Here is a 13,937-nt window from a genome sequence, read left to right on the forward strand (position 1 = left end):
TATAACCTCACAACCAAACAAGTGCAGACCTGACTGTCCCACACATTATCCTCCAATGGAGTGTCCTCATGTTGACTGCATATGGAGACTGATTCTTTCACTTTGCACCTTTTACCTCTGAGACTAAACAACAAGATCCATCCAGTGAAAGAGCAGTGGGAAATCTTTCTAATTATTGCTGCAATTATAATCATGCTTGTACTGCAGTAATACCGCTCTGGGCTTGGTGGTCCCACTGCTAGCTGGATGGGCATGCAGAGAGAAATGCAAAACAACATCTCAGCTTCATCAGCTTATTGGTGACTGGGGCAGGACAAAAGAGCCCCTTTACTCCTTCAAGGGTGGATGTAATCAGAAGCAGCATCTATCCATATTTCCCTCCCTGGGGAAAAGGGGAAGGTACAGAGCTCTGCAAATATACTCGCAGTAGCTCCCTAGGATAGTAATATCATTTTGATTATAATTGGATTTAAAGGAATGAAGCCATGTTTGTTTGACTGGCTTCATCAAATAGTATGCTTGATTTTCTCTACGTGTGAATCCATTTGTAGCACCCATTATACACATCATGTGGGTAACATTTAGCAACTTTAAGTTATCAGCTTTAACACATTACCATATTCCCTCTCATATGCACACACAACCACACTGAGGTACACTTTCTTACCTCTTCCCATTGGTGAATGTAGCGAATGAGTCTTGAGAGGCGCAGCAGTCGCAGCAAGCTGAGGATCTTGGTGAAGCGGACAATCCGTAAGGCGCGCGCTGTCTTATAGAAATCTGAGTCGATGCGCGTCTCCACGATGAGGAAGATGTAGTCCACAGGGATGGAGGAGATGAAGTCCACCACAAACCAGCTTCGCAAGTACTTGATCTTGATCTGTTGTGGGTCCAGGATGATCTCTGTGTTGTCCTCCTTGACGATACCTGTCCTGAAGTTGAGAACCAGGTCCATGAGGAAGAAGGTGTCAGAGACCACGTTGAACACGATCCAGGGTGGCGTGTGCTCATCTTTGAAGAATGTGATGCCCACGGGGATGATGATGAGGTTGCCCACCATCAGCAGCAGCATGGTCAAGTCCCAGTAAAACCTTGTTGGAGAGAGAAATGGAGGAATACAGAAATGGTATGGTGAAAGAGAGAATGTTAAAGTTAGCATAGTCAGTTTTTCAAGCTAACTATTAGTAACATATTGCAGATCTTCAGCAGTTAAACTCATTCCAGATGGACTACATGATATATGATGAACACACTGTATCTACAGTATCAAACACGTGCCCAAACAATTAGGCTTTTCAAATAAGGTAGGCCAAATAAATGAGCAATTTACTGTGTTTAAGGCATTTATGTATATAGAAAAGTTATCTTATTTCTTTTTAGATTTTTTTTAGAAAAAAAAGTTAAATCGAGGTAAAATTCATTTTTGGACATCAATACAGCAATGTCTTATTATAATAATATGCATAAAATTGTGTGTAGTGTTTGTAAGGTTTTTTGTGATTGTTCTAAAATTACTTTTCATGCAACTGCTTCAGTTAAACTCAAACACATTTAATTCATATAGTATATGTGAGAGTAGAATTGTGATTAATCTTATGTTTACATATATTGTAATGGAGATTGTACTTGAGACCAGAATAGAGCAAATCAACTCAAATTACCCACATTTATATAGCAATTGTTGCTTTCTGGTTTTATTATATTACATGACTTGACAGTAACATTTCCCTCATGAGGAACAGGAAGGACTCTACTCCTATCTCATCAGTTGAAAGTGACTTATTTGAAAAAACACATCCATCCACTCACCAACACACACACACACACACACACACACACACACACACACACACACACACACACACACACACACACACACACACACACATAGTACAATTGCTTAGCAAACACTGGGAAAGTTTGTTTATCCATCTAACCACAGACTCATGGACTGATATGCTGTTTTTCCCTATGAACAACCAGTATTGGAGCCCACTCATGTTTCATCACTAGCCCGTTTTAACACACACATTTAGTTGCATATGTGGGAGATTATACACACACAATGCAATAATGGCGTGATAACCTATACACATGTGACCTCCCCACAAGCTATTTGTGTTTGGACAGTAAATCACAACTCAAAGGTCAATGAGGGTTAACTGTTAATTACGAATTGTGCTGTGACCTCATCTATCTTCCAAGTCAGAGAGTTTGGATATAAATTGCACTCTCTGCTTGCTTGGTAATTGAATCCAGATTGGCTCTTTTGTGTTAAGGATGATATTTCCCAGATCATTCATAGATTGCACTATGAGAGGATTCAGTGAGCTTGGATGATTTACCAGCCCACCTTTAACTGGGCCGTAAAGATCTGTCTTTGTGTAAAGGCAATTTCAAGAACAGTTCTGTAAGAAATAAGAAAGAAAGGATACTACATACATAACCAGGGTAGGGGATGCATCTTTCCTGCAAGTACGTTAGACTACAGCAAGTAATTATTGCTCTTTCACTTCCTTGTTGCAGCTGATGTCTATTGATTTCATGGTTGATCCGCAGTGTGTTGAAGAAAATGACTCATGAGTTTACAATGAACTGCCACTCTCTGCATGACCAGTATGCACATCTGATCCAAAAACAACTCTGACAAGTTCTTTTTGAATTTAAATTATGACATTACTTTTTACAAACACTTTGGGGCATATTTGAGGCCTCGGAGCATAAACATAAAGATAAAAATAACTTTTAATTCCAAACTGTCTTCTAGTATTTTCCTCATTAGATTTTCTGTCTTGTGTTTTTTTCTTTGTTGGATGATGTAAAATGCATTCTTTCATTGATAGTCAGTTAGATCTAAAAGAAACTCTTTAAAGTCCTTTTTGTGATGAAGCACTGCATAAATAAATAAATAAATAAATAAATGAGCTTAACCTTGTAAAGTGTGACATATCTATTGATGTATAGCTAATAATTTGACATTTAGCTAGCGTTTTTTTGTAGTGCAAGCATGTCCATGTTAATCTATGGACATATTTTACATCACTGTGAATAAAAAAATGTGATTGCAAATCTACACACGCTGTTATCCACAGTTGAGTTGTAAAGCTCTAGAGCATCTCACACTTACACATGCATGCATAAATATGTTGTACACATGGACACACATCTCAGTTTCATGTCTGTTGCACATACAGACACACATGCACATGCACACACGCACATACTGAGGAAACAGTGACAGTAATTGGAATTCTTCAAAGTAAAAGGGTATCTACAGTTCCAGCTTGTTGTCAAGTGGAGTTATATTTAGACAGATCCTGCCACCACTGTGTTTGCTCATGTTAAGGCTGAACGCTCCAGAGAACAAGAAAAACTTCAAAGGAAGAAACACAAACATAGATAATGACATTTGTTCTTCATATTTCCATGTTCCCTAATATTACGAATGCATGATAGCCTGTGCATCTATATAAGCTACGCAGCTTATTAATAGGATGCAAGTGTGCTTCCAGCGCTTGACAGGGTCTACCATCAATGAACTACGATTATCGGTTTCTTTCTGTCTGTAACAGCTGCAAATCATTGCCTTTGTTTTGCTATTTGTATCAAGTGTGACGACTCCACACAGAAATGAACAGAAACCAATAGCAGCCAAGATGGTAGAAAATCACATAAAAATCAAAAGCATATTTATGACCCTTGACAAATGGACTAAATCATAAAGAGGACTGGAATGATCCTTTATGATAACTCTGTTTAGCACCAACAAGCAACTGATAAAATGCTGCAGTACTTTAGGGCTTATGAGGGAAAAAACGCAGTGACATGAACATACAAACAGAGTAGGTCAGTGTCCTTATTCTAACCCTAACCCTACCTAGCAAGGGTAATTCAGCCCCAGAAAAAACAAGCCAGACAGGTGCAAGCCTGAGAAAAAAGCTTCAAACCTTACAGAAAAATCCCACCTAGCAGTTTGATAATATTCTATAAACAACAGAGTGAGGAAACAGAGTAAAAGAAATGAAAATAAAATAGTCCCAGAGGAGAGCAGTCAGAGCACCTCATTTTTATGAAAGAATAACAAGACAGTATGTGGTCTAAGACCTCTAGACATCTCTCTGGCAGAACATTGCTACTGTTGCTGCCTGTCTGAGCAAGTCTCACTTGTTATAGGAGTGTGGGGAGAAGTAAGATCAACAGCAGCTGCTGTATGCTCATTGTGCAAATGCACTTTTTTAAATGTAAGAAAACATACAGGACACATGTTGCAATATAGAATAAATGAAAATATCTAACCACCGCATCAAGGTCAAATCAAATCAAAAATGTGCTGACACTGTTGCGAACGGCTATGTGCAATTCATTAATCCATTTATTTATTATTCATTTTTTAACGTAATGTTGTGTGAATGGTTGTATGTCCATTTGGTGGACTGTAGAAAGTGAATTGCCCTTCAGGGATTAATAAAGCTTTCTGTATCTGTATCTGTAGCCGGTTTGTCATTTTTATGGTGCTTTTTTATGGCACCATTGAAAATGTAACGAAAGTTTAAATATAAATATTATAAATTAATAAAAATATATAGTATAAATATGGATGTCATGACAGCTCCTCAAAAGTGAAGCCAACACATCTCAATCACCCCTGGGTAGCTGGCTGAAGTATAGGTCACAAGTCTCCCCCGCAAGATGGCAGCTACTGAAAAGCTGACTTTTTGGCTTAATTTTTGCATAGCAGTAGTAAATGAAGACAAGTCGTCCATATTTACAGTCAATGGTTGGGACTAGGAAATAATTATGTACATTTTTAGTCTGTTTTATGTGTATGTCAACTGTGGGTTTACATGCATGTGTGTTCATGTGCGCTTGCGTGTGTGCATGTGTATAGTAAATGCTCATGATCTCTCCTTTTCACTCTTGTGGTTGCCTCTTAATGGAGGTCAGGCCACCTAAACATAGCAGGGATCCATTTACTGTGTTTTATTATGCACTGGGACCCTGACATAGAAGAACATTGTTCTATAAATACAGTTGGGCAAGTGCGCGATGTGAGGCAGACATTTCAAAGGCATTAAACAGTCCCACATCCCTGTGTGCATCCCAAATAACACATTCATGCTGTGTTGTGGTATACCACCTGTTTTGAAATAAAATGAAAGTGGAGTGCAGTGACCTAGCAGTGGTGATATAAAGGTGGTATTCCTTGGTGTAGGCGGCAAGAGAGAAAAAATAGGGTTTTATCCTTTTTATGATGTTAGTTATAGTTTTACTGAGTTTTATTTTATTGCATAATTATGAGACATCCCTGGTAATTCTTGGACTGTTCTGGCCACACATCAAGTACATAAAACATGTTAAACTGGCAACATCTTCAACTCTGTGTAAATTTGTTGTGAAAAAGATATTTTATGTCTGTCAGGTATTTTTTTCATACAAAGGAAAGTGCACGTGCCATGACTTTTTATGACATTTTTTCCCCACTTTAAACAATCGTTTGGCTTGTTGGTCTGGTTGTAAACAGGAAGCACAAGATAGAACTGGATCAAAGTGCTTTACAGGAAACAAAAGACACAAGGCAGATAACACATCAAAAAACCTGGCCAGTGCTTCTGTGTGTGTTTGTGAAATGACAGCATGTGATCACTAGGGAACATCAAATATCAAATTGAACTCCTGAACAGAAAGGGAAGGATGGCACAGCGTTTTGAATGGCAGCACATGTGTGACTGAAACTGTTGAAAATGGGGAGTGGCAAAACACTGAAACACTGAAAGTGCAATGGCAGAATAGCTCACACCTAACTTGTTATGGTACTGAAAGTTCACTGTACTGATGAAGGGAGCCCTGACATGTTGCTGTCTGGAGGGACAGAGCAGCAGTCCACTCTGCTCTCCAGTGGGGTGACCAGGGACAGTAGGAACATGTTGTCACCCTTAGAGTACATTTGACTACACGATAAGCCTCTCTCATTCTCTTCACTCTGCTGGCCAAACTATCTGAAAGGGATTGCGAGAGCCACCATAAACCAGATGGACATACATTTACCATTCAGAGTAGCCTATATTTAAATTGAGGAGGCACTGGGGTATATATAGTCCTGCATATATAGGGAGAATATGTTTGTATCTGTGCATGCATGTGTGTGAGCACTTGTTTACATCTCCCATGTAGAGATGTCTATCTGTTGGCTAACATGCTGGGAGAGTGATGGCATAGCATTGCCAACAGATCATCTGTCATGTCAGGTACAAGTGGCAGACAGCATTTAACAGTGTCTCCCTTTATTCTGAAACACACTGACTGAATGGGAACAGCAGAACAGTCAATGCCACACTTCCATTAGTTTAACTTTACAGGTGTACTTCAGGAACCCATGACATCACTCCCATCAGTAATAATAATAATACATACTTTATTGTTGGACAGGGACAGTGCATATTGAAGAACATCGATATTTAAACATCTCTGTAAACATGCCGGATTATAGCAAAGCTGCTAATTTGCATCCGTAGTCCCTAGTGATGTTGGGTGAGGTGAAACAGGCAGTAAAACACTGCTTTTCAGTCTGATGTTAAGTTACTCTTTCAGGAACGTTATTTTAGGTAAATCAAGTGGCTTACTCACATTTGATACTCGGTCCGTTTAGTCCTGTGTGTCAGATTGGTGAATTGCATAACTGCATGAGGCCATTTGCAGGAAAATGTAAACACGGATGCACAGAAGTTGCTTTTTCACAGATTTTTTAGAAACCGCTTAACTACCATGAGATGTTTCTGTATCATGATGCTTAAGTTTAATCTAAGGAACAAAGCAAGTATTTATATTAATTTAAGGGTACATCTCTGTTTAAGGTCTACTGTAAACATCATTTTAATCACACTAAATAATACTTTTGGCTGGACTGCAACAGCAGGGCCAGCCATACACATACAGTTGTCCATGCGTGTATGTGATGAAGTTACATCATTGGTTGGGCGGCCGAGTGTTGGGGTTTCCCCATAGGCTTTCAAAATTAATCGCTTTCTATTACGTCATTGGGGGAGTTTACAGTGCTTCCAATGATAGCCTTATTCGCATGGGCAAGTATTACCTGTACACCTCATTTAATCTTCTGAATTGCTCCCACCACCAATGACTTTGTTTCATGCAGTATCTTTGCATGGGATAAGCAAAGTTTGTATTTTACTCAAATTTACTGATATCCTCCTCGGTGTGCGTGACAACATGACAGGCCGCAAACTTTAAAGTTTTGTCTCTAAATGACGTGCTGTCCGAATCCAATGGGAGTGAACTCACATTATAAACACTACTACTGACTATTCCAGTTACAAATTGGCCACAATTTTGCACACCCAAGCACAGTCCAGCCATGTAGTAGATTTTGACCTAGTCTTGTTGTCTTTCACGATGGTCACCATGTCAGATTACACAATCATAGTGCCATAAAATATTTTTCAGGGGACTAAGACACAGCCAATCATAATCCTAAACAAATGCAGGCAGTCAGGAAATTGTCAATCATGGCTGCAGAAACAGTACTGTATGTGTGATACTGACAGTCCTGTATTCAGGGGAAAAAAAGAAAAAAAAAGGGAAAAAAATACTTGTGGACCTCTTCCTGGGTGTCACGAAGAGGACAGCACTGTATATGCTGTCTATCCATCAAAGAGAACTTGAGGTAATGAATGTGTTAACATGTCAAGAATGTGGTATAAACAGAGGGTATTGTGGGGGGGAATAAAATTGTATACTCTGGTAAATGAAGATTTAATTTAAAGTGATCTCACAATTACTATAACTGAAGTGCTCTCTAGCGCACCTATGCAAACACTGACACAGAAAATCAAAGCTGTCAAGTGACAAAAATTCTGACATGCTAGACTGTTCATCAGGGTATTGTGGGGTGTCCCAGTTGCCAGATCACTGTTCTTTTGGTTATGTCACACTACAAGGCACGCTTGTCGTTCCTGACATTCATAATCGGGCCCAGCGCTGGACAAAATCGTGTCAAAATCAGGCTCAATATGTGTAGTCTGATCCCAGGATAACAGGAGAACAACATCTGTGACATCATAAAAAATCACTGTGTATTGCCCTCAAAAGAGCAGCGCACTGGTGTTAAATAAGCCAGTTGGCAAACACAGCAAGATTTAAGTGTCTGTGAAAAAAAACAAAAAAACAAAAAAAACAGGTTAAAAGGGTTAATCCTATTTTTCTTGTCACCCGCTCCAATGAACTGTCATAATGGTGCTGTCTTTGCTAAGCACAGCCAGCAGGCACACTGCAAGCACATCACTGACACTGGGGCTGTGCAGTCGCAGGTGGCTATATTTAGGTGAGCCACGCTGTTTTATCAAACCTAAGCTAAGAAGATTTCATCAGAGGTAGAGGCAAATCTCTCCAACCTTTAGGCTAAGAGAAAACAGAGGGATTTACTAAATACCTACAGAGAGGAGAAGCAAAATCAACTGAAACTGCTAAAATATCTCATAAATAAGATTACAAATAGTTCTGTGGTAGGACATCTAGGTAAGGGTGCACGGTATGATTTTTCATTCACCTCTAAAGCTCTGTCTAGGACTGTTATTCCACACAGTTGAGAGAAACACAACGCTACAGACAATACCACATCCACTGCAGTAGAAAACAGCCTCTAACAGATAGAGGTCTAACCCCTGATACATAAGCACTGACATATGTTAACAGAGGAACATACATGGTTGTTACTGCTACAAGTCCTCTCAGCTGATCAGAGTGTGCATTTACAAAAACACGGCATATTCCTTCAATGGTGATTATTAATGGCTGAAAGGGAGTTTAAGCCATTCCGTAGACTTTATTTTCATTTAAAATCAGAGATGCAGGCAGAAGTTCAGAGGCTAACCATCTCAGGGAAAATCTCTCCATGCCGTAGCGTGTCATTCAAAAATATACCCCAGATCCAGTTATTGAAATAAGGCCAGACTAAACTGGCTCTGATGTTTGAATAGCTCAGAAGTGTGCACTTAAGAGCTCTGACTAAATAATGAAATCACCAAAGCTACTTTGCAAACTGACCAGTTGTAATCAGGGAGCCCACTGAGAAGAATTCTCTGAAGTAGACAAGCCAAGTTCCCTTTTCTTACTATTGAATTTTTATTTCTTCTCTTTTTTTGGCTGTTTCTAGAAAGGCTCTGCCTGGTGCCAGTAGTAGCTACTCATTGTCCCTGTCCTTGTCTCTGAGGCCCTGCAGAGTCATTCACAGCTTCCCAGAACACAACCTGCTACTTATCTGCTCATAGGAACAAAAACTGTACAAGGGTAGTCTGCAGTCAGCATATAAATCTGACCTCTGTGGGGGGAAAAAATAGACAGACAGTGAGTGGTAGGGCTGGAGAAGACATGGGGAGGACAAAAAGCTTTCCAGCCGGTGCCATCAGCATGCACTTATCCTACTAGCATGTGCCAGTATCTGCACTCTGGCTTTGCGTGGACTGTCATCCTGCCACTAATTGCATCTGTGTTTTATCATGATGCCTTGTTATCTCCTGCAAGGTCCTTAAGGTCATGTCAAGGGGTCTCGTGTCAGCCAGCCACAAAGTGTGGCAGGGGAAACACTAGCCAGCACCTCCCAACTGAACATCAATCCCCTCCCCCAATCATCCCACTGCACTGTGGAGTACGAGAGAATCAGACAGAGAGAACCAGAGAGAGAGAGAGAGAGAAAGAGAGAAAGAGAGGGAAAGATGGAGCAAGGGGCTTTCTCTTAACATGAAGTGCTAAGATAATGTACTGTCTATAATACCAGGAGCTGGTCACACTGTACACCATCACCTCATGCCCTTGCTCTGGGCTGCACCTACTGGGCCATTATCTTCCCCACTTCAGGTGCTGCAATCAGCAAATGGAGCAGCCACAGTGAAAGCCTTTTCTATCCATCTCCAAAACAGTGATCTGAGGTCAAAGGGTGAGAGGAAGAGTAGGGGAACAAAAAGAAACAAACATATGGGGAGAGAAAATATGGAATCAGTGAGAGAAAATGAAACTGTACAACATATTTAGACTAAAAAGGAGGGTTATTATGAGGGGTGATCTCCTGGACATAGAGGTCATCTCTGGATTCACCATCTCTTGAAAATACACAAAAAAGTGGAGGTAAATAAAACCAAAATTAATGCAGCTTAAAAGCTGATGAAAAACCCTCACTAAGAAGACACTCTGAGCATGAAATCAAATCAAATCGGTGAGGAGATGCAGTTTATCTGATTTTTGCTGGTCTGCGTGAGTAAGCAAAAGCAGAGGCTTAGCTGACTGTTAAACCAAACAGAGCAGGATTTATAATGTTTATTTGTTAGCTCTCTAATTTTTCAATTGTACATGCTAAACAGGGTCAGGAATTGGATTTATACACGCACACCCTTTTCTGCTGCCTCCCTATTTAATCAAACACTGTGTAACATTTACTGTACTAGTATGACCAAAACCTGAGTGGGGCAAAAAAATTAGGACATGCTATCAAGTATGGAGATGGTGAAGATAAATCAGGAGTCAACTCCCATAGCAGAAGAGACGAACAATCTGTCTCTCACCACTGCATGTCTCATAATCCTGCTATTTGTCTGAGTCCTCTAGACACCCAGCGTGTGGCAGGGCTAGGCCCATCACATTGATCCAGGGAAGTATTTCCTGTGAATCACGCAAAGCCACACACAGAGTTCTTTATTCATCACACTTGACTCTGGTCCTCTCTTTGAGTGGAAACCCCACTGTTTCTAAAGGGCTTTAGCCTTCTATACAATCTTACATAGTAAACCGTGCAGAGGTGCTGATGATATCCTCCTGCCATGTCTGTCCAGCAAAGATGGCTACTGAGAGTGATTTTAACAACAGAATAACTGCAATCAAAGGTGAATTGCAAGCAACTTTTGTGAAGGATCGTTATGTGAAGTGGTATAAAAGTATGTAGAACTGATTGTCTTTTTTTTTTCTTGGCTCACAAAGTGATTTTAGCGTGTAATTATATTTTTGCCCTTTTCCACCAGCTGTTGTACAAATAAAGTCTGGTAGCTAATCAGATATGGAACTCATGCACAGCCCGATCAATATTATCACTATATGATGCAATATGGAAAAAAATGATTTACAGTCGAGTCAAAAATGATTTTAGTATAAATATTCACTTTTGACCTTGGCAATAGCAGTTTGACAAAAAAAAAAGTATTTGACGGTCCACTTACTTAAGGTTTTTTCTGCTTTCAACAGCAAGTCATGGTCATCATCTGTAAATGGAGTGCGCTCAGTTGAAATGTGGTTGAAGAAAAAGCTAGTGAGTGGACCTTGAGTTATCTCATCAAACCATATTGATGTTCAATGCAATTAACACATTTTTTGTAAAACTACAACACAATATGATTTTCCGTTCTATTGAAAGCTGATAAATGTTAGTATGGATTTATTTCCTATGCAGCCATGCACACTGTTTACATAAACTAGTATTTTAACTTTACTTGATAGTAAGAAAGTAAAACAGAGAGATAGTGGAGATGTAGTAGGATCAAACGCAGTGAAAGTCTGGGCACACTGTAAGTGTTACATGACCAATGGCTATCCATCTGAGTGACCTACAGGTAGAGCTGATTACTGTCACTAGTACACACTGCTAATTGGCTCTGAACTTAATGGAACTTGCCTGTGAAAATGACTTTGTAACGGCCAGTGTCTAATATGAAATTTAAAGTGCTTTTTAATATGGTGTTTCTCTTGTGTCCACCCCCTGGAGCAACATATTGGTGCCAGTCTCACATCTTAGCCATTTCCTATCTAGGTTGATAGGAAAAAAAAGCAATCAAATTTCAGAGAGACAAGGGGTGTAAGAATCCACCTGGGACACAGGCAGGGCTGAAAAGGTCAACCTGTATGTATTAGATATAGCAGAATCTGTGTGAGGAGGAATGAGCAGGCTGCTGCTGCTGCAGCGTGCACGCAGAGGTCACAGTAAGAGAAGATGTGATTTGGTTACAGTACTATAAAATAAAAACTATGCATGAAAACATCTCGAATTGTTTTAGGGAGAATTGCATGTTACACTAAGCAGTTTCTTGGTTATGCATTGCATACTTATCACCAGTTGAAGGACAAATCTAGGTCAAAATCTACTGCAGATTGCAATTAATATTAAGTGGTTATTTAACCTGAATGGGGTGTAAATTGATATCAAATATCAGACCAGTTTGTGTCATAGATAAAAAGCAGTACTGACCTGCCTTATAATGTGATTGTTTGTGTTTTAGACCCTCATTGCCTTGTTAAAATGACCCTAACCCTAACCCTAACCCTAACCCTATCTAGACATCAGAGAGAAGTGATAGTATGCAGTAGGTAGTTTAACCCAAGCAATCTTAATTATTCATTCCACATCACTGTGCTTTGCTTTCTTGATTGCCGGCAACCAGGTCATACCTTCTTTTCAAAAGTTTTACTTTTTTATGTACAATAAATTAAAGAAACTTCTTCAGTCATTGCATTTTGGTTAATAAAAGTAATGATACCAGAAAGAATATATTTTTTCACTTTGTTTAACAATTAGGTGATGTTGCAGAAGGCTGAATCACCGCAATGCCAATAATGCCCTCTTGGGTAACACTGGAAGATTACACCTATATATAATCTGTGTTGATTGTGTATTTGACACTTGACATTCGGCACTGATTATATGCCAGATGTCAGACTAAAATTACAACTAATGTGTAAAATTATATTTCTAGCCAGAACCACTGTTTTGATTGAAAATATGTTTTGCTGCACCACAGGGCAGTATACAGCATGCAGTAAGCCATCACTGTCAAATTCAGTGTTTACAATTACTTCCCTAACAGTGAGTTGCAAACCCCTTTTGCACTATATGTAAACTGTCACAAGGCTTACAAATCCTACTGTAACACATTTCTTCCCATTCTCAACTGCTCCCGTGGACAGGTGAAGTCAACAAGGGATCAGTGTATGTCCACTGTATGGAGAGAGCAAGAATTTTTTTTTTCTTGCACTCTTTTTAAAAAGAGGACGTGGTGCAAAATGATGTTCTATTACAGCTACAAGCATGAAGTTTCAAGAAGAATACAGAAAGGTCCAAAGAGGTCTTGGTCACTCTACTGGCACATACAAGGTACCTCAAACATGACTTGATGATGGCATGATAAATTGTTAAATAAAGAAATAAATACATGTTCTCCATCAACATTCTAAAAAGATGAGATAAGTGAAACTGACATATTTACCTCTGGTCAGTGGGGCAATAAGCACATCTCTCTAGTGGCAAGAAAAATAAATGTGATACTGAAATGTGTTAAAAAAAAACCCAAACAAACTTGAGACTGGGTTTGGATGACTAGTGTCGTGTATCCACCTGGAGAGATTATAAATCAATGTTGCAATGCAGAGGATGGTGGAGCAAGAAGGACACACGACATTACATTTGTCAGGTGACCAAAATACATCAAGCATGACATGTGGCACTTAACAGAAAATGCTTCCAAGCAGGCTTTCCCATTTTCAAAATGTATATGACGTCCAATCAATCAATATAATCTCACCTCAAGATTACCATCACTTTTCCAAGGTTAAACTCAGCTCTCTGCCTAATACATAAAGCTGAATTAAATGACATATCAGAAGAGGGAAAAAAATCCCTGACGTGCAAAAAAATATAAAAAAAGGCAATTCTTGTACAGCTGTGATCACGTGTCCTGATTTCACACTCCCACACAAGCGTGCATGGCGAGGTCATGCGGTACCGTTCAATCATTCTGCCACTATGACAGGCAACCTTCTACCCACCCGCTACACACATCCTCCCTGGGCTCCCTCCATTAAATAAATTGTGCTGTAATAATCTCTTGGCTCCTAATATTCGTGGATGAGCACAGCGGCCTATTTTGATTACCCCACTTTCAGGCCCAGCC

At 39.6% G+C, this 13,937-nt stretch overlaps 1 protein-coding gene across 1 annotated transcript in view; it reads right to left on the reverse strand.

The window, feature by feature from the left end:
• Window positions 1–13,937, reverse strand: part of hcn4 (hyperpolarization activated cyclic nucleotide-gated potassium channel 4) — a 65,984-nt gene that overhangs the window by 45,798 nt on the left and 6,249 nt on the right. The window contains exon 3 of the mRNA XM_053338792.1: window positions 668–1,091. Coding sequence (XP_053194767.1) covers window positions 668–1,091 — 424 coding nt within the window. The remainder of the gene's footprint in view (window positions 1–667; window positions 1,092–13,937) is intronic.

Source organism: Scomber japonicus, chromosome 1 (genome assembly GCF_027409825.1).
Source record: "Scomber japonicus isolate fScoJap1 chromosome 1, fScoJap1.pri, whole genome shotgun sequence".
Taxonomy (NCBI): domain Eukaryota; kingdom Metazoa; phylum Chordata; class Actinopteri; order Scombriformes; family Scombridae; genus Scomber; species Scomber japonicus.